At 45.0% G+C, this 20,792-nt stretch overlaps 4 protein-coding genes across 8 annotated transcripts; 1 reads left to right on the top strand and 3 right to left on the bottom strand.

The window, feature by feature from the left end:
- Positions 1-1,060: 1,060 nt before the first annotated feature.
- On the bottom strand, positions 1,061-3,746 carry LOC139570367 (uncharacterized). The gene is made up of 6 exons (XM_071392197.1): positions 3,427-3,746; positions 2,935-3,107; positions 2,624-2,717; positions 2,262-2,421; positions 1,772-1,924; positions 1,061-1,415 (listed from the first exon to the last, which is right to left on the bottom strand). Exons 2-6 carry the CDS (start codon positions 3,066-3,068, stop codon positions 1,240-1,242), a joined length of 717 nt encoding a protein of 238 aa, XP_071248298.1. The 5' UTR covers positions 3,069-3,107; positions 3,427-3,746; the 3' UTR covers positions 1,061-1,239.
- Positions 3,555-12,478, top strand: wdr24 (WD repeat domain 24). The gene is made up of 12 exons (XM_071392178.1): positions 3,555-3,606; positions 4,070-4,171; positions 4,529-4,590; positions 4,783-5,266; positions 6,313-6,490; positions 6,665-7,337; positions 7,464-7,573; positions 7,658-7,773; positions 7,928-8,032; positions 8,357-8,697; positions 9,014-9,198; positions 9,555-12,478. Exons 4-12 carry the CDS (start codon positions 4,786-4,788, stop codon positions 9,721-9,723), a joined length of 2,358 nt encoding a protein of 785 aa, XP_071248279.1. The 5' UTR covers positions 3,555-3,606; positions 4,070-4,171; positions 4,529-4,590; positions 4,783-4,785; the 3' UTR covers positions 9,724-12,478.
- Positions 12,479-12,679: 201 nt separating this feature from the next.
- On the bottom strand, positions 12,680-17,545 carry anks3 (ankyrin repeat and sterile alpha motif domain containing 3). Of its 4 annotated transcripts, none has more exons than XM_071392181.1 (16): positions 17,439-17,545; positions 16,923-17,137; positions 16,635-16,833; positions 16,369-16,490; positions 16,195-16,276; positions 15,948-16,065; positions 15,664-15,819; positions 15,392-15,517; positions 15,107-15,222; positions 14,830-14,997; positions 14,577-14,701; positions 14,286-14,427; positions 13,913-14,183; positions 13,719-13,790; positions 13,508-13,611; positions 12,680-13,386 (listed from the first exon to the last, which is right to left on the bottom strand). In XM_071392181.1, the coding sequence occupies exons 2-15, from the start codon at positions 17,093-17,095 to the stop codon at positions 13,529-13,531; spliced, it is 1,953 nt and encodes a 650-aa protein (XP_071248282.1). In that variant the 5' UTR covers positions 17,096-17,137; positions 17,439-17,545; the 3' UTR covers positions 12,680-13,386; positions 13,508-13,528. The 4 variants fall into 4 exon arrangements, with proteins under 4 accessions (XP_071248282.1, XP_071248281.1, XP_071248283.1 ...); XM_071392180.1 differs by having other exon boundaries at positions 13,520-13,611; XM_071392182.1 differs by having other exon boundaries at positions 13,520-13,611; positions 14,863-14,997.
- A 402-nt stretch (positions 17,546-17,947) lies between these two features.
- On the bottom strand, positions 17,948-20,711 carry c3h8orf33 (chromosome 3 C8orf33 homolog). 2 transcript variants are annotated; one of them, XM_071392188.1, is made up of 6 exons: positions 20,521-20,711; positions 19,760-19,894; positions 19,142-19,650; positions 18,962-19,052; positions 18,653-18,799; positions 17,948-18,364 (listed from the first exon to the last, which is right to left on the bottom strand). In XM_071392188.1, the coding sequence occupies exons 2-6, from the start codon at positions 19,785-19,787 to the stop codon at positions 18,141-18,143; spliced, it is 999 nt and encodes a 332-aa protein (XP_071248289.1). In that variant the 5' UTR covers positions 19,788-19,894; positions 20,521-20,711; the 3' UTR covers positions 17,948-18,140. The 2 variants fall into 2 exon arrangements, with proteins under 2 accessions (XP_071248289.1, XP_071248288.1); XM_071392187.1 differs by having other exon boundaries at positions 19,760-19,872.
- Positions 20,712-20,792: the final 81 nt, after the last annotated feature.

The following is a 20,792-nucleotide window of genomic DNA, read 5'->3' as shown; positions in this document are numbered from 1 at the left end:
TAGGTGATTAGGCCTGGCTCGCAGTAAGCTTTCCAATTCATCCCAAAGGTGGGGTTGAGGTCAGGGCCCTGTGGAGGCCGGTCAAGATCTTCCACACCGCTCTCGACAAACCATTTCTATATGGACCTCACTTTGTGCACGGGGGCATTGTCATGCTGAAACAGGAAAGGGCATTCCCCAAACTGTTGCCACAAAGTTAGAAGCACATAATCGTCTAGAATTTAATTGTATGCTGTAGCGTTAAGAGTTCCCTTCACTGGAACTAAGGGACTTAGCCCGAACCATGAAAAACAGCCACAGACCAATATTCCTCCTCCACAAAACTTTACAGTTGGCACTATGCATTGGGGCAGGTAGCGTTCTCCTGGCATCCACCAAACCCAGATTTGTCCGTCGAACTACCAGATGGTGAAGCGTGATTCATCACTCCAGAGAAACATTTCCACTGCTCCAGAGTCCAATGGTGGCGAGCTTTACACCGCTCCAGCCGATGTTTGGCATTGCCGACGTTAGGCTTGTGTGCGTGCGGCTGCTCGGCCATGGAAACCCATTTCATGAAGCTCCCAACCACAAAGTTAATGTGCGGACGTTGCTTCCAGAGGCAGTTTGGAACTCAGTAGTGAGTGTTGCAACTGAGGACAAAGCGCTTCAGCGGTCCCGTTCTATGAGCTCGTGTGGCCTACCACTTCACGGCTGAGCCGTTGTTGCTCCTAGACGTTTCCACTTCACAATAACAGCACTTACAGTTGACCAGGGCAGCTCTAGCAGAGCAGAAATTTGACGAACTAACTTGTTGGAAAGGTGACATTTGACGGTGCCACGTTGAAAGTCACTGAGCTCTTCAGTAAGGCCATTCTACTGCCAATGTTTGTCTATGGAGATTGCATGGCTGTGTGCTTGATTTTATACACCTGTCAGCAACGGTTGTGTGGCTGAAATAGCCGAATCCACTAATTTGAAGAGGTGTCCACATACACTATATATACAAAAGTATCATCAAGTGGCACTACACATTGTGGGTACATGGGGTGAGTTAACCAAGCACCAGATGCTAAATAAATCCTGTTTAAAGATTTAATTAGCAAGTTTATTTGCACGTTACACTGTAAAACTAGACATACCGTAAAGACAAAACACTACTGCAATAATGTTGAGGTAGCCTGACATTCTTTCATCCCAGTCATATTCTCTACAGTCAAACTAAAGGCTTTACAAGGTAGTTTTCTGAAGAAAAAAAGTTTACTTGGTCCTCTGTCTCTTAGGTGGCCTGTCATTGGTCTCCGGGTCTGACTTATTGTGAAGGCTGCTCTCTAGATTCACGTCCTTCAGCAGGGGGAGCTGCAGCTGATTGGCTACAGCCCATGCCCACAAACACAGCTCCACCCTATGGGGGGTCCAGTCCCGCTCGCTGTCCACTGAGGAAGATGGAGGAGGCGGGTCAACAAACAACGTCAGCATAGATTACGGCATGGGGTTTCCACATCCCGGGTATAGTTTCCCCCCCTCCTGTCTCTTACACACACACACCAGGAGGGAGCCTATTGCACATGGCGCAAAACTACAATGTTCCAGATAGATAATATTTGGACCCACTGAATATGTATCCACAAATGTGCATTACACACACACACACACACACACACACACACACACACACACACACACACACACACACACACACACACACACACACACACACACACACACACACACACACACACACACACACTTACACACTTACACACACTTACACACACTTACACACACTTACCTTTGTTAAGTGTTTGTGTGTGTGTAGCCATCTTGTTCAGGTAGAGCGCATAGTGCCTGGGTGTGTACTGGATGGGCCCCAGTCCAGGGATACTTTCAACGGCCTCATCGGCCATGAACGCAGCCTGCTCGGGAGCTCCTGCTGCCAATACAGCTGGAACACAACGGCCAGTCAAAGATAGTCCAAGTTAAACTGTGCCCCTTACCGGATCGCTGTAGTTTCCTGAATATTAACTACACTTTGACAGAGTGTCGGGAACCTCCGTCCTGCATTATGAGCTTTGTTCAGCATGCTAAATCGAGATGAATAGGCCTAAATCAATTTATCCCATTAAGAAAGTGACTGAACCAACATTGTCTAGGTTACTTTTTTTCTACTCTTGAAAAGAAGAAAACATGTCAGCCTTCTCAGTCTTGTCAGTCTTAAAAATTGCCTAAAAAGTGTTCTCCCATCCTGTGAACCAGACAGACGGCCCCTGGGTGCTGCTGACCTGAGGCGGTGGCTGGGCCCAGGGCTTTGAGAGAGCTGAGTTCTGTGATGGCTGCCTGGACGTCAGGGAGGAGACTGAAGGCCTTTCTAGAACACTTCTCCACCATCTCATCACTGTTAGAGGCCACGAGCTGCTGCAGCCGCGGACGGAACTTCCCCCTCTGCAGGTGATACAGTGCCAAGACATTTCACAACCAGTCAGGGAGCAGGGAGCTTAAAGAGAATTCTTTGGTCATGGACAGTAAGGAAAGCATAGTTACTAGGATTTTTATTTAATTTTAATTTCAAATTATTACCTGGAATATCAGAAACATTCACTTACTACTTAGTCAATAAAGCTATGCATCTATCTGCACTACTTACAGTGAGCTTCCACTCCATCAGTTTCACCAGCTCTGGTTGGGTGACGTATTTGTAAGCACGCCCAGCGATGGCTACAGGCAGCTCCTCTTGATACCTGGCCAGAGACGAGGCTCAGACTAAATATAACATGTTTACTTACATCAATCAAAAGGCATGCATAAATGTCATTGAAGGATTCCTCATCCTGATAAATTGAAAGCTCAAATCTATGTGCGTTTATGTTAATTAATGTGACAGATTGACTGTAGTTGTGATGATAGTCTGCTCTTCATTGATACCTGGTAATGGGATCATATATGTGCCACACTTACCATTTATCCAAGGGAAGCAGTTTTCCAGACTTCTTGCCCTTCCCAAGGGACTTGGCCTCCACTACCTCCCAGTATTTCCCATATAACTTTCTCCAGACAGCTGGGTCTTCGCAGGCGAATAGTGCTCCACTCATTGCTTTATAAAGGGTTAATGGGCCAAAACCACCTCAGACCTGAGTAGACATTACACAGGGGAATGTTGTTATTCCCCAAAACTCCTGAGGGAGGAGAGCCTTTTCCCCTGACACACTGCAGATGACAGCTGCTATCTAAACCTTTATATACATTGGAGAAAAGAAACCATAGTTGACAAGCCTCATTCTCAGTTCAATAGGCTTACTCTCTGTATTGATATTCATTCTGGCTCAAAATAGCCTATTCAATAGATATATGTGCATGAACTGAAACTGTATGGGAAGAACAAGAAACATGTCTTCAGCTTCGACTTCAAAGTCATGATGTCAGAATAATAAAAGGTAAAAAAACACTTACCATCCACATGTGTAGAACAGTAATAAAATGTTACAAAACAAAGTATGAACGATGAATGAATTCCTTTCAGAACATGTACTTCCGTTTTGTAATGCTTGTTTTCGCTAGATTCATGGTAATAACAGTTACAACTTCCGGTTCTCCAGTGCAGTCAACAACATTTTTTTTTTCAAAAGCAAGGTTAGTCCTCCATAATTAGCCCCAATTGTTGTGCACTGAAAACATTTATATTGGGAAATAACGGTACCTTTCTCGTCAACTAATATTTTGAACCTGCTAGTAAAATAATTAGCATCATGTCATCCGACTGCCATGTTGTAACTTTAGCAAGTTAACGTTAGCTAGCAAGCTTTATAGTCAGCTCCCAGGTGATTTCTGCTCGCAAATTAGAAGGCAAATGTTCTTTATTGAAATGCATTCATTGGCTGTGTGTCTCAGTCTTGTTGTGAGGCCATTTCGAGAACGACACAATTAGTATAGCTAGGTACGTTAGCTACCCTAGCCAGATGATAGCTAATATTTATAAATATTTCAAATGACAGGTCGTAAACTTCCCTAAACATTGCAAAGTTCAGTGGTTACATTGTTTTAAGCAATGACTGGTCATCTTAGTTTTATGCGCCCCTCTGTTATAATCATGCAGGAATCTGGAGAGCTGGGAACATTAAGCAGTCCGCCATGCACTTCGGGCAAAGGGGGGTGAATATTCTCTTGAGCCATGTTATAGAAGACTATTGGGTTGTAGGTAAGTACTGTTTTGTTGTAACTTGTGAATGTTTAATCTGGTTGCAGTAATTGTCTCAGCCTCAGTGACGTATCAGTGTAGCTACTCTTTAAAGATAATTTGATTTTAAAGAGTTGCAATGACAGTCAGGGTTTTTGCTCCAGCTTGGACCTCAGCACCTGAACAGGAAGGAACTTTGTCTAAGTAGATACTGGTTAGGCCTAGGTACTATCAGGTCGTGGCTGGCTGGTTGGAGCAAAAACCTACAGACACACTACTGAATGGGTTCCCTTTCTCAGCTCTACAAGATTAACATATACGTGTGGATGATTGTTGAAGTGGAGGATAATGACCCTTTTCTCTGGTGACCTCTGACAGGACTGTATGAGGAGGCCTCTGTGTTTCTCTAGAGGCAGAGAGGATCGCCGCTGCTATTTGGAGTAAGTCCATTGGAATTAATTAGAGATTACAGGGTCTTATAAATATGTGACAGACCACTGCCAGCAGCACAGCTCAAGTACCAAACTGAGCTCTCCTCATAGCTGCAGTGCCATCTTCTGGCGAAACTATGGGCATTCTTTTGGAATATTCCAATATGATTTCCCCAACCACCCTTCTGTGTCCCCCACCAGGCCATGGAGAAGATGTCGCGGGTAACCACAGCCCTGGGCAGCAGTGGCATCAGCGGACGCACCATGTTCTGCCACCTGGACGCGCCCGCCAACGCCATCAGTGTGTGCCGCGATGCCACACAGGTGGTGGTGGCCGGCCGCAATATCTTCAAGATCTACGGCCTGGAGGAGGAGCAGTTTGTGGAGAAGCTCAACCTGCGCGTGGGCCGCAAGCCCTCGCTCAACTTCAGCTGCGCCGACGTCATGTGGCACCAGATGGAGGAGAACCTGCTGGCCACGGCTGCCACCAACGGGGCGGTAGTCACCTGGAACCTGGGCAAGCCGTCGCGCAACAAGCAGGACCAGCTGTTCACCGAGCACAAGCGCACGGTCAACAAGGTGTGCTTCCACCCCACCGAAGTCTACATGCTGCTCAGTGGCTCCCAGGACGGCTACATGAAGTGCTTCGACCTGCGCAAGAAGGAGTCCGTCAGCACCTTCTCTGGTATGTGTGTCTGTGGATAGTTCTTGCACTCTTTTGAGGTTGAACCCAGGAGTAACACTTTGGGTGGAGTGTAGAAATACCTACCTGGGCCTGGTTTCCCGATAGCGATGCAATTTAGGCTTACAAGTGCTTTAACGATGCATCGTTCTTACAACGGCCGAAGATGTTACATGCGCTTCACAAAACACCACGCGCGTTGTTGGAGCATATGTCAATACTGATAGGAAGAAAGGCAGCACTGCTCTTTGATCAGCTTTCTCCATTCAAATCTTACCGTAACATAATAATTATTCCACAATACTGATGACAGATCAGCTCCTAGAGAGTTATCACCTTACGGCTGCAAAATACTGAGGTGGCTTATTCTAATGCTTACCATATAATGCACTACATTTCCGATATAATTTGGCACATCATTGCGCACATGTTACACATCATTAAATATATTGAAGCAAAATTACAGACAGTGTAGCATCGAATAGAACTCAATTGACTGAACATGAAATTGATTCCCATATGATTTAAATTTATATGCCTATGTAGGAAAGCAGTTCTCAGTTTTCATTTAGAACATCTTTTTATCCTTCACTTGCAAAGACATTGGCAACTTTGTATTTATAGTCAACTTCTTTCCGAAGTTATCGGAGGTCACAGAGAGACAGATAAACAACTTGATTCTATGTTGAACAGAGATCTTCTGTGTATAAAGTGATGCAGAAGGGCAAAAAAAGCATTAACGATGCACTTAGCTGTTCTATGAGTGGTCTGTGGCAGTTGGTAAATAACAATTGTTTTTGAAGTGCGACTTTACTAATGATGGTTTGGGAAACAGCTGGGTGATTTAACGATGTTCCTACGAAGGTTCTAATGGTGAACTTAACCGTAAGATGCTTTTGGGAAACCAGGCCTTGCTCATGTCCAGGAATGCCTCTGGGCTACAAAACAAACAGCATCTTATTAGTTACTAAATAAACAACATAGTCGTACGACATGGTAATGTACCTGGCCTGAGAACATTCCTGTTTATCGATGTTATTTTTTTTCAGGTCAGTCGGAGAGTGTAAGAGATGTTCAGTTCAGCATGAAGGATTACTTTACTTTTGCTGCTTCCTTTGAGAACGGAAACGTCCAGCTGTGGGACATCCGGAGGCCTGACCGGTATGAGAGGATGTTCACAGCCCACACCGGCCCTGTGTTCTGCTGTGACTGGCACCCCGATGACAGGTAGGCAGAGGCTTTAGAGAAAGACATGTTGAAAAAGCATTGATGTTTGCATTGGTTGACCATTCATCTAAAGTGAAGTTTCTTTAGATACAGTAACCATTCTTGCTTACAGTGTGGCTATTGATTCACCTGAATCAACAGCCACTTTGCTAATGTATTGACCTCTGTCTGCAGGGGTTGGCTGGCCACTGGCGGCCGGGACAAGATGGTGAAGGTGTGGGACATGACCACCAACCGGGCCAAAGAGATCTACTGCGTCCAGACCATCGCCTCGGTGGCACGGGTCAAGTGGCGTCCTGAGAGGAAGTGGCACCTGGCCACCTGCTCCATGATGGTGGACCACAACATCTACGTGTGGGATGTCCGACGGCCCTTCATCCCCTTTGCCACCTTCGAGGAGCACAAGGACGTGACCACTGGCATCGTGTGGCGCCACCAGCATGACCCCTACTTCCTGCTGTCAGGCTCCAAGGACAGCACGCTCTACCAGCACATGTTCAAGGACGCCAGCCGGCCCGTGGACCGGGCCAACCCCGAGGGGCTGTGCTTCGGGCTGTTTGGCGACCTGGCCTTCGCCGCCAAGGAGAGCCTCATCAGTGGCGACTCCAACAGGAAACCCTACCCGAGTGGCGACCGCCGCTACCCAATCTTCTTCTTCAAGAAGCCCGATCTGACGGAGCAGTTTGCCCACGTGTCCAGCGCCCTCAGCGTGTTTGAGTCGTCTCTGGAGAGCAGGCGCATGGACTGGTTTGTCAAGACGGCGCGCCTCTACCTCCTCGGCGGAAAACCCTTTGCCGAGCTGTGCGACCACAATGCCAAGGTGGCCAAGGAGCTCAACAGACCTCAGGTTGGTCAGTCTTCCACTCAGAGATGAGCTGCATTCATTTACACATATCCAATTAAACATTATTGTGGAACTAAGTAAAGTTTTGAGGATCACTAACAAACCTATTTCATATTTCCCCATTTGAAGGTTTCAACTACATGGACGATGCTTCGGCTCATGTTCTCAGATCCAGCTAACCTCTCGACACCTGGTCCAAATAACATCAGCAAACTGGGCAACCTTCCTTTAATGAACAGGTACTGACCACAGGCTTTACATAAAACGCATAAGCTGAAAAATAGTGTGGACAAACTAAAATCATTTTTTTGTGTCCGCCCAAGTTTCAGTATGAAGGAGATGGGGACGGAGAGCAGGCTGGACCGTAGTAAAGGAGAGAGCAGACAGGACAACATTCACCTGGAGCCTGGGAACTCGCTCATCAACAGCAACAACGACGGTGAGAGTAAACTCTAAAAACATTCAAGCTACTCCCACTTGACTGAAGAAATTAATCAACATATAGGTTGTTTTTGTGAACCACATTTAGAATGTTACTTACTATGATGGATGCAATAGATGAGTAAACAATACAGAGATTTGTCCCACTGCAGAGAATGAGGAGACCGAGGGGAGTGAGGGACAGGCGGAGTACATGTTTGGTGACGCTGAGCTGGATGACGATGACCTCTACTCTATGGAGCACGAAATCCAGGCCGGTGAGTCTGACCCCAACACAGGTCGTATACATTCAACACTGATGACTTGGACTCTCCGAGGGTGTCCAAGGGGGAGTTGGGGAAATACATATAATTTTTTTAAACGCATTTCCATTTCACACCTCACACTCGTACAGGTTACCCACTTGTACATGCAGTGAAACGGGATACATATAAGCACCCCCTATTTGACCTTTGATATAGCCTCCACTAACCTTATGTCGAATGCCATTTCAATGGAGGTTACAGCCATGTTTCATAGCTAGTCTATGATCTACGCCTAGTACTTTCTGAGCATTATTCTTCTCTCTCCGGTGTTTTCAGTGGAAGAACAGGAGTACACGCTCCCCCAGGAGGCCTTCCCGCTGCGCCATGAGATCATGGACAACCCGTCGGTCCCGGAGCACCTGCAGCAGGACAAGGCCGACTCGCCGCACGCCAGTGGCAATGAGGCAGAGGTCATGTGCCTGACGCCCATAGAGTCCCTGTCCCTGATCGCCATCTCGCAGCCGCTGTTCAGCCCCCACCTCCCCGCCCGCTTCTTCTGCCCCGTGGTCAGGGAGATGCTGAGCCACTACGCCGAGCAGGGCGACGTGCAGATGGCGGTCTCGGTGCTCATCGTCCTGGGAGACCGCATCCGCAAGGAGATCGACGACCTCACTCAGGTCAGAGCTAGGGATATAACAGTTGTCATGGTGAAGAACTGAAGCTTTCTAATACGAATAATGTTGAGAATATGTATGGTCGGTTCCTGAACCAGAATACAAATTCAATGATTATGTCTGGCATAAAATTAATTGGGATGCTCTTGAGAATTCTGAATTCTGAACAATTTAACATGGCTGATTTGGTTTACAAATAACTGCTTGATTGACTAAATAATGATGGAGGTTAGAGTCTTGGTAATCTGCATGTCTTCCAAGCGGACAAATATTTTGTTTATTTCGGCATGTTCTAATAATAGCGGTGACCCTATTTCAGGAGCACTGGTACATGTCCTACATTGACTTGCTGCAGCGTTTCGAGCTGTGGAACGTGTCCAACGAGGTCATCAAGCTGAGCACTTGCAGCGCCATCACCTGTCTGAACCAGACATCCACCACGCTGCACGTCAACTGCAGCAACTGCAAACGGCCCATGAGCAACAGGGGCTGGATCTGTGACCGGTATAACTTTGACCTATCTTACACAGTAAATGGTTAAATGAAGGGTTACTAACCTAATGAGAAACAATCTAGAAAGGAATTAACAGTGTAACTAAATGGCAAGTTACATATTTCTATATACGCTCAAATCAAATGTATTTATAAGCCCTTTTTACATCAGCAGATGTCACAAAGTGCTATACAGAAACCCAACCTAAAACCCAAAACAGCAAGCAATGCAGATGTAGAAGCACAGTGGCTAGGAAAAACTCCCTAGAAAGGCAGGAACCTAGGAAGAAACCTAGAGAGGAGCCAGGCAAGAGGACATTTGGAAAGTTGTGCAATATAGCCACTCAACTTCTTTGCCCGTTCCCCAGGTGCCACCAGTGTGCCAGTGTTTGTGCCGTGTGCCACCATGTGGTGAAGGGGCTGTTTGTGTGGTGCCAGGGCTGCAGTCACGGCGGGCACCTGGAGCACGTGATGAACTGGTTAAAGAGCAATTCTCACTGCCCGGCTGGCTGCGGACACCTGTGTGAGTACACCTGACCCTCAGCTCCACCCCCTCCCAGCCGGCTCTCTGTGAGAGGGGGAGCACCTCACCTCGCCTGGCTCACGCTGGCCTGGGTCTCACACTCCAGGCTGGCCTCTCCAAAGACTGGGGTCCACAGGGGGGTGGCCATGGTAGCAGGATGACTGTATTGGAAGATAGGTCGGTAAGACTGGAGTCCAATTCATTAAAGCAGTCGGAGAGGAGAACGAGGGACCTTATGGAGCACTGTTAAAAGTTTGAGATGGGCCCGCTGGCCTATTCAGTGCTCACTTTGACAATGACAGAAACTCAAAGTTAAGTGAACACAATAATTTGTGTGTGTATATATATATATATATCAGTGGGGAGAACAAGTATTTGATACACTGCCGATTTTGCAGGGTTTCCTACTTACAAAGCATGTAGAGGTCTGTAATTTTTATCATAGGTACACTTCAACTGTGAGAGACGGAATCTAAAACAAAAATCCAGAAAACCACATTGTAATTAATTTGCAACAAACAATAGTTTGTTATCAAGAAATTTGTGGAGTGGTTGGAAAACGAGTTTTAATGACTCCAACCTAAGTGTATGTAAACTTCCGACTTTAACTGTATATATGTATTTGTATACAGTAATCCCTCGTTTATCGCGGGGGTTACGTTCCGAAAATGACCCGCGATAAGTGAAATCCGCGAAATAGAAAACTTTTTTTTTTTTTTACAATTAGCAACTATTACATGTATACAAATACAGTGACTCACGTGTAGGCCGTTTCGTCGACATTATGGGTTTAGGAGATGTTCGAAATTACAAGATAATTTGGCCAACTTAATGTAAATTTGCCAAGCTGTTTTATGTACGTACACACAACTGCACGAGACGACAAAATGATAGCACAATTCGTAGCATGTTTTGATACAAGAAGCGGGAGTGAGTTTTTAGCGAATCAGAATGCAGAGCACAATGCACCAAAAAAAAAAAAAAAAATGCATTATGAAAATCCGCGAAATAGCGAATCCGCGATAAGTGAACCGCGAAGTGGCGAGGGATCACTGTATATATATATGTATGTGTGTATACGCATGCATGCATACACATACTGTACTGTACCAGTCAAAAGTTTGGACACACCTACTCATTCAAGGGTTTTTCTTTATTTTTACTATTTTCTACATTGTAAAATAATAGTGAAGACAGCAAAACTATGAAATAACACATATGGAATCATGTAGTAACCAAAAAAGTGTTAAACAAATCAAAATATATTTTATATTCTAAAAAGTAGCCACCCTTTGCACTCTCTTGGCACACTCAACCAGCTTCACGAGGTAATCACCTGGAATGCTTTTCCAACCATTTTTAAGGAGTTCCCACATATGTTGAGCACTTGTTGGCTGCTTTTCCTTCACTCTGCGGTCCAACTCTTCCCAAACCATCTCAATTGGGTTGAGGTCGGGTGATTGTGGAGGCCAGGTCATCTGATGCAGCACTCCATCACTCTCCTTGGTCAAATAGCCCTTACACAGCCTGGAAGTGTGTTTTGTGGCATTGTTCTGTTAGAAAAACAAATGATAATCCCACTAAGCGCAAACCAGATGGGATGGCATATCGCTGTAGAATGCTGTGGTAGCCATGCTGGTTAAGTGTGCCTTGAATTCAAAATGAATCAGACAGTGTCTACAGCAAAGCACCATCACACCACCTCCATGCTTCACTGTGGGAACCACATATGCGGAAATCATCAGTTGACCTACTCTGCGTCTCACAAAGACGGCGGTTGGAACCCAAAATCTCAAATTTTGACTCATCAGACCAAAGGACAGCTTTCCACCGGTCTAATGTCCATTGCTCGTGTTTCTTGGCCCAAGCAAGTCTCTTATTATTGGTGTCCTTATAGTGGTTTCTTTGCAGCAAATTGACCATGAAGGCCTGATTCATGCAGTCTCCTCTGAACAGTTGATGTTGATATGTGTATGTTACTTGAACTCTGTGAGGTACAATCTGAGATGCAGTTAATTGCAGATTTCTGAGGCTGGTAACTAATGAACTTATCCTCTCCAGCAGAGGTAACTCTGGGTCTTCCTTTCCTGTGGCAGTACTGATGAGAGCCAGCTTTATCATAGCTCTTGATGGTTTTTACGACTGCACTTGAAAAAACGTCCAATGTTTTTGAAATTTTCCAGATTGACAGACCATGTCTTAAAGTAATTATGGATTGTCGTTTCTCTTTGCTTATTTGAGCTGTTCTTGCCATAATATGGACTTGGTCTGTATCTTCTGCATACCACCCCTACCTTGTCACAACACAACTGATTAGGCTCTAACGCATAAAGGAAAGAAATTACACAAATTAACTTAAGGCACACCTGTTAATTGAAATGCATTCCAGGTGACTCCCTCATGAAGCTCGTTGAGAGAATGCCAAGAGTGAGCAAAGCTGTCATCAAGGCTAAGAAAGGCTACTTCGAAAAATCTAAAATATATTTATTTGTTTTAACACTTTTTGGTTACATGATTCCATGTGTTGACGTCGTCACTATTATTCTACAAAGTAGACAAGTAAAAATAAACAAACCTTGAATGAGTAGGTGTGCCCAAACTTTTGACTGGTACTGTATATTTGCTGAAATGGCCTTTTTGTTTTTTTAAATTCGGTGTATTGGTCACTAAATAGCGATAAAGATGTCTGTCTTGATGATGTGGACTTCATTCATCAGATAACGAATCTCCAGCACTTTTCTATGGCAATAAAATATTTTGTGAAGCTCAGCTGTCTATCATAAACCAGTCAGTGAGTGACCTTTTGAATGGGACATAATGTTTACGGAACTAGAATTTGAAAAGGAATAGATTACACAAGCTAAATTGTGCTTACACCTTAATTAAAATGTAAGTAATAATCAAAGTAAGACTGGTATACTACATTGTTATTGAGAAATTGCCTGGAAAGTTAACCTAATAATGCACAGGTTTTAGACTGACACGACAACATTTATTGCGCTTTTGATTACACACTACATTCACTGAAGTCATACTTAACAAATAAAACATCCCAGAAAACACAGACAGTAACACAGGCGTGGTGAAAGATTAACAATGGAGGTTACAGACATTGTTTCCGTTCCAGACGTTACATTCAGCAGGACGACACTTCCTAACATTTTTTAAGTATTTAAAAAAAAAATCTAAAATGATCAATTCATGTACATTTATTCTCTTCATGTCAAAGATCAGGTTAGTTAGAAACATGAGTGATCTTTATTTTGTTTGGCTGCATCATTGATCACAGCATGCATGTGTCTCATACATATAGGATAGGGGGACAGGATCTACAGTCAAAATGTTTCACAGACAGCCTTGCCTTCGGGAGCTGGCTGGTTTATCAGCTTTCCCCCAATTGCACCTCCTAATTCAACTGAAGCAGTCCACCATCACCAGCACAGGCATGTGAGGGACAGCTGCCCTTGCCCATTTGTCGTATCCCTGCAGTAGCTGCCAATGGCCTCTTCCATCTTTGGCCAGGCTAGAGGCCACAATCCCTGTCCCATTCGGGAGCGCCTGGGAACACTGGTCCTCAGCCCACTGTATCCAGTCAGGCCAGCTGGCCTGGCCCACTCCCAGTCCATTGAGTGTGTTCAGGGTGGCATGTTCACCCTCCGTCAGCATTGTCAGGAAGCCTTTTGAAGACAGAATTGAGACCCAGAACTTCTTACTCATGTTGATGGGGTCCTAGCTACCTAAAGAATGGTTAGCCATTTATGTTGATGGTTCACTTTAGCACCTAACGTCTATACCCACCCAGACACTCACCAGTACTGCCTAAGGCTGTTCCCAGCTGTCTGTGACCTTCTCTGGGACACTCAGTCTCCTCAGGTTCTGCAGGACAGCCTGGAGGGTCTCCCCTGGCAGGATCAAACAACCAGACACACTCAGACAACAGTAGCTCTCATAACAATGGTTAGCATCCGAGCACTGGATAGATTTGAAAACCTGCGATAGTTTGTCCTACCTAGCTCCTCTTCATACGAATCCAGCTTTGTCATTAACTCCGAGACACTGGTGGATTTCAAGCCTTCTCCACCTGGGGGAAAAGAACGAGAAGAGAAATACTAAGTTGCTTTCCAAAGGAGTGGCAGAAGGATATTTGGTTTTGTGCCCATGCAAATGACCAGTCATCCAATAATGCAGCTCACGGCCACCCACCTTTTCCACCAGTATCGCCTTTCAGTTTTCCGTCGCCGTGGTAAGGACTGCCGTTGCCGTCGGCACTGAGGCGAGACAGGAGCTCGCAGCGGCAGGCGCGGGCCTTTTCTAGCACGGCATTCATGTCTTGGGCCAGTCTGTGGTTGTCCACCAGCTCTATGTGCACCTTCCTCCAGGCCATCTTGTACTCCATCAGGCATCCCTCCATCACTGTGCGCAATTCCTTCTCTTGAGACATCTGGCCCTGCAGGCCCTCCACCTCCTCACACCGCTACACCAGAGGGGAGAAAGAGGGGTTGGGGGATGAGAGGAGCGATGAAGTGGTTTAGAAATAAGGTTTTGGTTAGTTTTTGCTTCTTTATCGTGTAGACACCTTATGTAGCTGAATGGCCATTTCCTGCATCTCAGCCTCCAGTTGGTCCGCGTAGGCCTGCTCCAGAGCGTCACTAGGTGGCCGGGCACTACTGTGCCAACGTGCAATTGCTGAGGTCATCTTGCGCTTGGGTCCAAAAAGCCTGCAGTGGAGAAAACTAAGTACATCAGAATGGAGAGACGTGCGATATTCTATAGTGCCCAGAGTAGGTCTGAGATGGACAGACAAAGTCAGTAGCCGATAGAATGTGGATATGTTCCAGACACTACGAGAGAGACCACGGCGACTTACGTGATTCCCACTTCCTTAAGGTCATTCTCTGTGAGGGTGAGGAATATCCTTAGGTCAATGTCCTGTTCCTCCAACAGGGGGAGGTACTTGGAAAAGCCAATCTGCTCCAGAAACTCAGCCAGATCCTACAAGAGGGCAGGGGTCAAAGGTCAGGTATAGATCAGACACTGGTCGAGGGAAAAACACAACAGAACTCACTGAACAGCATGAAATATTCATGAATGTATAGTGATCCAACAACACTGACACGTGCCTTAGGACCTGCATAGTTGGGATGACCACCTACAGGCGAGCGCATCCCACAGTTCCCTGGGCCACCGGGCTGCACCGTTTCACTGCTGCTACCATGGCGACCCTTGCCTTTACCGTGATGACCCTTGTTTGCGCGGCGGGAGCAGCTCTTTTTAGCCTGATCCGAGTCCTAAAAAGGATAAAGGTACATTGTGAATGGAGGACAAAAGGGCTCATTGGAATCACCATTGTGGTATGTGAATGCGTCAATGTGCGGTCACCATGCCGTGTGCGGTTACCTCGTTACTCTCAAGCGAGCCCTCCCGGCTAAGTCCGATCACGCGGGGAAGTCCCTCGCTGCTACTACTGCTGCTCCTCATGGTGGGCATGTCGTTATCAAAGAAGGGGCTCTCATCTATAGCGGAATCACAGCAGCTGGATTAGCAACATGGCGGAATGGGTAGCAGTGTAGACTGGTATTTCTGTGTAGAGGAAACGTGTAAAGTTGCTGCTGTTGTAGGAAGATCTAGTGACAAATAAGTGAACAGGTGAACGGTTAAGAGTGCTTAACTATGTCGTCATACCTCTGCTGCTGTTGCTCTGGCCATCCAGCTCGTTGATAGGCGAGGTGACGTCACGGAAACACATGCCCTCACTCTGCTCCCCGACATCACGGAATGCAATGTATCCCGGGGGCGCAACCGCTGGCTCTATAGGAATGTGAATAATAGCTATATCAAACAAGGTCCAACAGGACAGTATCTAGCAGCAGAGCAGTAATTGGATTCAGCACAACCATTTCAACTTCTGTGGAATAGATACAGCTGTAATAGAGGGGTAACCTAAAGAACGCTACCTGAGTGTTTGCTGGGGCCTCCCACTCTGAATTTGGCGATGGCTTGAGGCCCATCGTGGATGCTGGGGCCCTTGGCTCGGCTGCGACTCAAGCGACTCAGTCTGGGGGGAGCACTGCTGTCAGAGTCCTCCGACGAGCTCAGGTCCTCAAAGTGTCCTGTGGGGGACAAACGTAGGTGCAATGAGAACCTAAACTGTTCCACCACAATTGTTCCAAAACTTAAGGTACAAAAAGGTATCAGATTTAAAGAGTAATCTTCTTAGTAAGCAAGTCCTCCCCTGCACCTGCTTTGGCTTTAGGAGAGCGCATGTCAATGAGGCTGGCGATCTTTGTGTGGCCGTACATCATAGCCAGGGCACGAGCGGTCTCTCCTTTGGCGTTCCGCTCATCTACTTTGACACCCTGAGACAAGATTTATCATATACAAACTAGGTTTAGTACCCCTTCAACATATTTGCATCAGGTATGTATTTGAGACAAACATATGAAAGTGACAGTACTGTAAATAATAGCAAATGACAACATACTCACATGGTCAAGGAGGCATTGTACAATGATTTCATGTCCAGAAGCAGCAGCCTCCATCAGCGGAGTGAAGCCAGACCCTGGCTCTCTGCAGGTGAGAAACATGTCATTACACACCTCATGATTGAATAGTGGGACATAGATTGTTGTGGTTGTATTAATTTGACTGACAATACTCACTTCACATTGACATTGGCATTGCTATCCAACAGGAACTTGACCATCTGCTGGTGGCCAGTGCTCGTGCAGTGGTACAGGGCTGTCCAGCCTCGAGAGTCCTTCAGCTCCAACTCAGCACCTTGCTTTTGGGAGATAAAACAACTAGGGAATTGTTTCATAGTGTACAATAACACCACCACCACCCATGACACTAAAATTAAACCTAAACTGAGGTTTATTTACAGTGAAAATTTGAACAATTTTTGATTCAGAAAAGTAAATCTGACCTGCATTAGGAAGTATGCAATGCTTTCATTCCCACAGCTCGCTGCCAGCATAAGGGGTGTCAGACCTTTGCCAGTGGTGGCATTAACGTTCACTCCAGCCTCCAGCAAAAGATTAGCAATGTTGTCATGCCCAATATATGAGGAATACATCAGGGGAGTCCAGCCACCAATGTTCTTGCTGTCCAAGTTCACCTCCCCTCTAAAAAAGACATAGCAGTACATTACTATCAATGAGTGTTGAGAAGCATCCAGTCTCTCTCACAAACACACAATTAATGACGTACTCACTTTTTAATACACTCTGATACCACATCATACTGGCCAATAGAGCAGGCGGTGTGGAGGTCGAGGGGAACATCCAATTCCTCAGGTCGCACTAAAGTGTTAATGTCCCCTAGCCACAGGGAGAGGCTGACACCAAACTGCTCCGATTCACTCGCCTCATCGCTCAACTCCGACATTCTCAACCAAGACCAGGCAAGCTCCCACTGCACGGCTGTAATCTGCACACAAGATACCCAATTTAGAAAGGATTGCCATGGAGAAATGTTTTCTAGCGAGCAATCTTTGGCCTGGTCCCATACTGTATGTGTTGTAGCCAACTCTTCTGTCATTGTCATGTAGCTAGCTAAGAAAACAGGCTAATCAAATTTGTAGCCCCTTTTTGGAACAGCTAACTAGCTACGTTAACGTTAGCTAGCGAAGCAATTTTAATATAGACTCACACGCATAGTCAAAAACTAACAGAGCTGTTGGACAGAAGAAACAGTTATATTAAGCAATAGTTTAAGCATTTAGACTTACCGTATAAACGAGTTCTTTGAGATTTCTTCAGTTGCCTAGTCTTCAAGACTTCTCTTGTTTGCTTGTGTTACAATTAAATTTGCTCGGGTGACTGCCCAAAGTTGTGCAGTCAATATTCCTGGTAGTTGTAGTCATTTTTCTTTGAGAACTAAATGCTTAAAGTAAACATTTGGGTGGGTAACTTCATTTCCCATGATTCCTAGCTCCAGAAACAGTCAGGGTTTTGTGGAAACTCTCCCCAGTCAAGACTTTTTAAACCTCATCATGTACATTATATTTACCCCAGTCATACAGTATTTGATTGATAGAGATACACAAAATAAGTAGCAAGAGAAACTTTGGCATGAAATAGTACACACTGAAGCTGCCCCATGGGCACATTTGTAACGTTGTTTCCCCCCTGAACTCAAGACCATTGTTGCTGGACAATGCTAACCTTTCAGTTTCAATAAAGGTAGAGATGGTCGTAGATTGATGTAACTTCAATGAATTCATGCGCGATGCAGATATTTACCCAAATAATAAATTTTATTAATCAAAAGGTTTACAATACTTAATCAAACCACAACCAATAGCATTATAATCAACCAAAACCATTATTCAGATGGAGAGCATTCAAGCAAAGAACTTTAAAAATGGCTTCATTTGTATTCGTCTATAGAGTAAGACTGATTTCTTGAGCAAATACTTCCCCAGAGCAAATCAGAGGAAGTTAAAGCAGAACTCTTCATTAGCAGGAGTGAAGACAAAAGTTGAGTTCTCCTGGTTCAGCACACTTGTGTTTGGAGTCTGTGCCTGTAAATTCTCTTGTTGACTCTTTGCATTGGATTTTAAGGGTAGAGTCTCTGTTTCACCTTCCGCTTTCCTGTGGAAAATAGACTTCTTAGCAGGGTCTGCCACGACTTTGACCTGAGCCGATGTCATTGCTGCAATATAAAAAGATAAATACTTAGTTGCCACATATTTCTATCTAACATCATTTGCAGTATTTCTGGTCTGACTTTAGTGTAAGCTGCATGTTTATTTTTTTCACTTCAAGCCTGTTTAAATTTGAACTTCTATGTGTCTTGCTGTATCGTTAGATATTACTGCACTGTTGGCGCTAGGAACAAAAGGATTTCGATACACCTGCAATAACATCTGCTAAATATGTGTATGCGACCAATAAAATGTGATTTGTACTCATATCTGACTTTCTCTCTCGCTCCACTCACCACCCTGAATCAATTTGAACTGCTTGTGCTTCTCCTCCTCCATCTTCTTCCTGTAGTCCCCAGACATTGCCCTCATCACCTGCCTCTTCTTTGCCAGGGGGGCTTTGGAGCTGCGCAGCGTCTTAAGGGCACGAGAGGCCTCCTCCTCTACAGACAGCAAAGACTCAAGATATAATCCCACATCAAACTTTTTATGCATCTCATAACAATCTACTTCTTCACTGTTATTATAAACATCTCACATTTGAATGTACTGTTTATCGTACACTTCAGAGATCAACTGGATTCTAGAGTCTAAACTACACCCACTCTGTTTTGGCGTAGCCTTCAGAGTAGCCATGCCCAGCTCCAGCTGCTCAATGCACCAGTCCAGCTCTCTTTTCAGCTGCTGTTCTGTAGTCTGAAAAATACAACCAAAAGTTGAACTGATATACACCAGCCACACTGAATCAAATATACATTTTAAATTCAAACAACACCATCACCCACCAGCATTGTGCCATCCTCCTCACGAGCCCCTTCTGTGTCTGTCAAGTTTGTCATCTGTTTTTGCTGTCCATCAATGGCTTTTTTCTTATGACCAGATTTCTTATTTTTCTTGGCTTTAGAAGATGTGGTTGGCTCAGGTGCTTTAATTACTTGTTGAGCGTTCTGGCCCTGAGGCTTTTCCTCTTTGGACTCTTTCAGGGCTACAGCCCCTGAGGGTACTGGTGTGCCAATTTCTTTCTCCATCTCCCCTGGTGTACTAACAGGGATTTGGAAGTTGAATGCAAAACCAGAACCCTGTTCTGTAGAAGCGGTGGATGTTTTTGTCTGTAATCCTGCAAACTGGTGTTTCACATCTGAGAGGTCAGTTTCTGCCCCCTGTGCTGCTGGTGCACCCTCAGGGAAGAAGTTGAAAGTGAAAGAGTTTTCACTGTGTACCCAGAGTTGTTTCTCTGCTCTGCTTTGTTGGTTCTGTTCGGCTTGGGCAGTGTCATTCACCCGAGGCTCAAAGTCTGCTCCAAAACATTGACACAAATACAAGCACATGCAGAGACACAGTATTAAAACAGACTACAATGCATAAGAATGTAAAGGAATTTCTTGTAATGACTTGTGTCCTACCTATGACCAGTGTCTTATGCTCTGTCATGATTCACTCAGCACCAGCTATTTCCAGATGACTACTCTAAAGACACTCATATAACGTCTGTTTCGCTCAAATGAGATGTAGATTGCTGCAGAAAGATTATGACATAGCTGAACATGACAAAGTGTCATTAGCGGATGATCAAAGTATTGTTTTTGCACCCTTAAGGCCCTTTCTCACCAAGTCTGTTGCGTTTTTTGTACGAATTGTTGTTTATTAAGATATAGGCTAATGATATAACACGAAGCTTAGCCTATAGCTCTCGGTCTATCTTGGTCTACCTGGCTACGGCTGCTGAGTGTAGGCAATGCTCACTGGGAAGCTGTTCCCCGCGCTTCACTCAATGTGCCTGCGTTTCCATGTCTAGACACAATTGTATATGTTACAGTTAACTAGAATCAGTTTGTCAAATAATGATGGGGTTTAAAAAAAATAAAAGAAGCACAAGTTTACATGCTGTTTATCATATCATTCCCTGTGCTGAGACACGAACACGATCAGTCTGTCAGACAAGTTTACCTTTGTGATTAAGATCACGTGTCCCTGATAACAATTTCTATTGGTCCCCAAAAAAATTGGAAAGCGAAAATACGCAAAAATCGAACCTGTTTCGAATAAATAATGGACGGATTGCAGCAGGACGATATTTCACAATTGGTGTGAATGGCGTCATAAACAAGACGTCCTCGTGTTGATTTTTTTAACGGACCTGGTGAGAAAAGGCCTTCATGCTCACCTTTGAAAAGATTCACAACGCTATTTCAAGCAACCAAATAAAACTATTTGGCAGACTTTCTTCGAAACGACAGGCATGCATCACTGAGCTGTATCAAATACATGTATGACTAATCCTAACGGTGGCTATGTATTAACCGGGCATTCATCAAGCATTGTGTACACGTCCATCGTTATTCCGAACCGGCAAAGTTTCCAAATCTTTTTGGTTCCGCTTTTCATATTTTTGTTATTGCCAGATGCCACTTTCTCGACTGAAAATTAACTAAAGTG

The sequence above is a fragment of the Salvelinus alpinus genome, chromosome 3, assembly GCF_045679555.1.
Source record: "Salvelinus alpinus chromosome 3, SLU_Salpinus.1, whole genome shotgun sequence".
NCBI classification, from domain to species: domain Eukaryota; kingdom Metazoa; phylum Chordata; class Actinopteri; order Salmoniformes; family Salmonidae; genus Salvelinus; species Salvelinus alpinus.
Note: the sequence above shows the minus strand (reverse complement) of the source record. Positions and strands in the feature narration are given on the sequence as shown.

Excerpts from the sequence above, each read along its gene's own strand:
- c3h8orf33 (XM_071392188.1), bottom strand. The coding sequence starts at position 19,787 with ATGACAGAGCATAAGACACTGGTCATAG. Across the intron at positions 19,651-19,759 it reads GCATAAGACACTGGTCATAG|ACTTTGAGCCTCGGGTGAAT; the intron begins GTAGGACACAAG and ends GTTTTGGAGCAG. Across the intron at positions 19,053-19,141 it reads AGGAGGATGGCACAATGCTG|ACTACAGAACAGCAGCTGAA; the intron begins GTGGGTGATGGT and ends TGTATTTTTCAG.
- anks3 (XM_071392181.1), bottom strand. The coding sequence starts at position 17,095 with ATGTCGGAGTTGAGCGATGAGGCGAGTGAATCGGAGCAGTTTGGTGTC. Across the intron at positions 15,820-15,947 it reads CTCTCCTAAAGCCAAAGCAG|GACACTTTGAGGACCTGAGC; the intron begins GTGCAGGGGAGG and ends TGTCCCCCACAG. Across the intron at positions 14,998-15,106 it reads GCTCGCTTGAGAGTAACGAG|GACTCGGATCAGGCTAAAAA; the intron begins GTAACCGCACAC and ends TATCCTTTTTAG.
- wdr24 (XM_071392178.1), top strand. The coding sequence starts at position 4,786 with ATGGAGAAGATGTCGCGGGTAACCACAGCCCTGGGCAGCAGTGGCATC. Across the intron at positions 6,491-6,664 it reads GACTGGCACCCCGATGACAG|GGGTTGGCTGGCCACTGGCG; the intron begins GTAGGCAGAGGC and ends CTCTGTCTGCAG. Across the intron at positions 7,338-7,463 it reads AGGAGCTCAACAGACCTCAG|GTTTCAACTACATGGACGAT; the intron begins GTTGGTCAGTCT and ends CCCCATTTGAAG.
- LOC139570367 (XM_071392197.1), bottom strand. The coding sequence starts at position 3,068 with ATGAGTGGAGCACTATTCGCCTGCGAAGACCCAGCTGTCTGGAGAAAG. Across the intron at positions 1,925-2,261 it reads GGGCCCAGCCACCGCCTCAG|CTGTATTGGCAGCAGGAGCT; the intron begins GTCAGCAGCACC and ends GTTGTGTTCCAG. Across the intron at positions 1,416-1,771 it reads CACACAAACACTTAACAAAG|TGGACAGCGAGCGGGACTGG; the intron begins GTAAGTGTGTGT and ends CATCTTCCTCAG.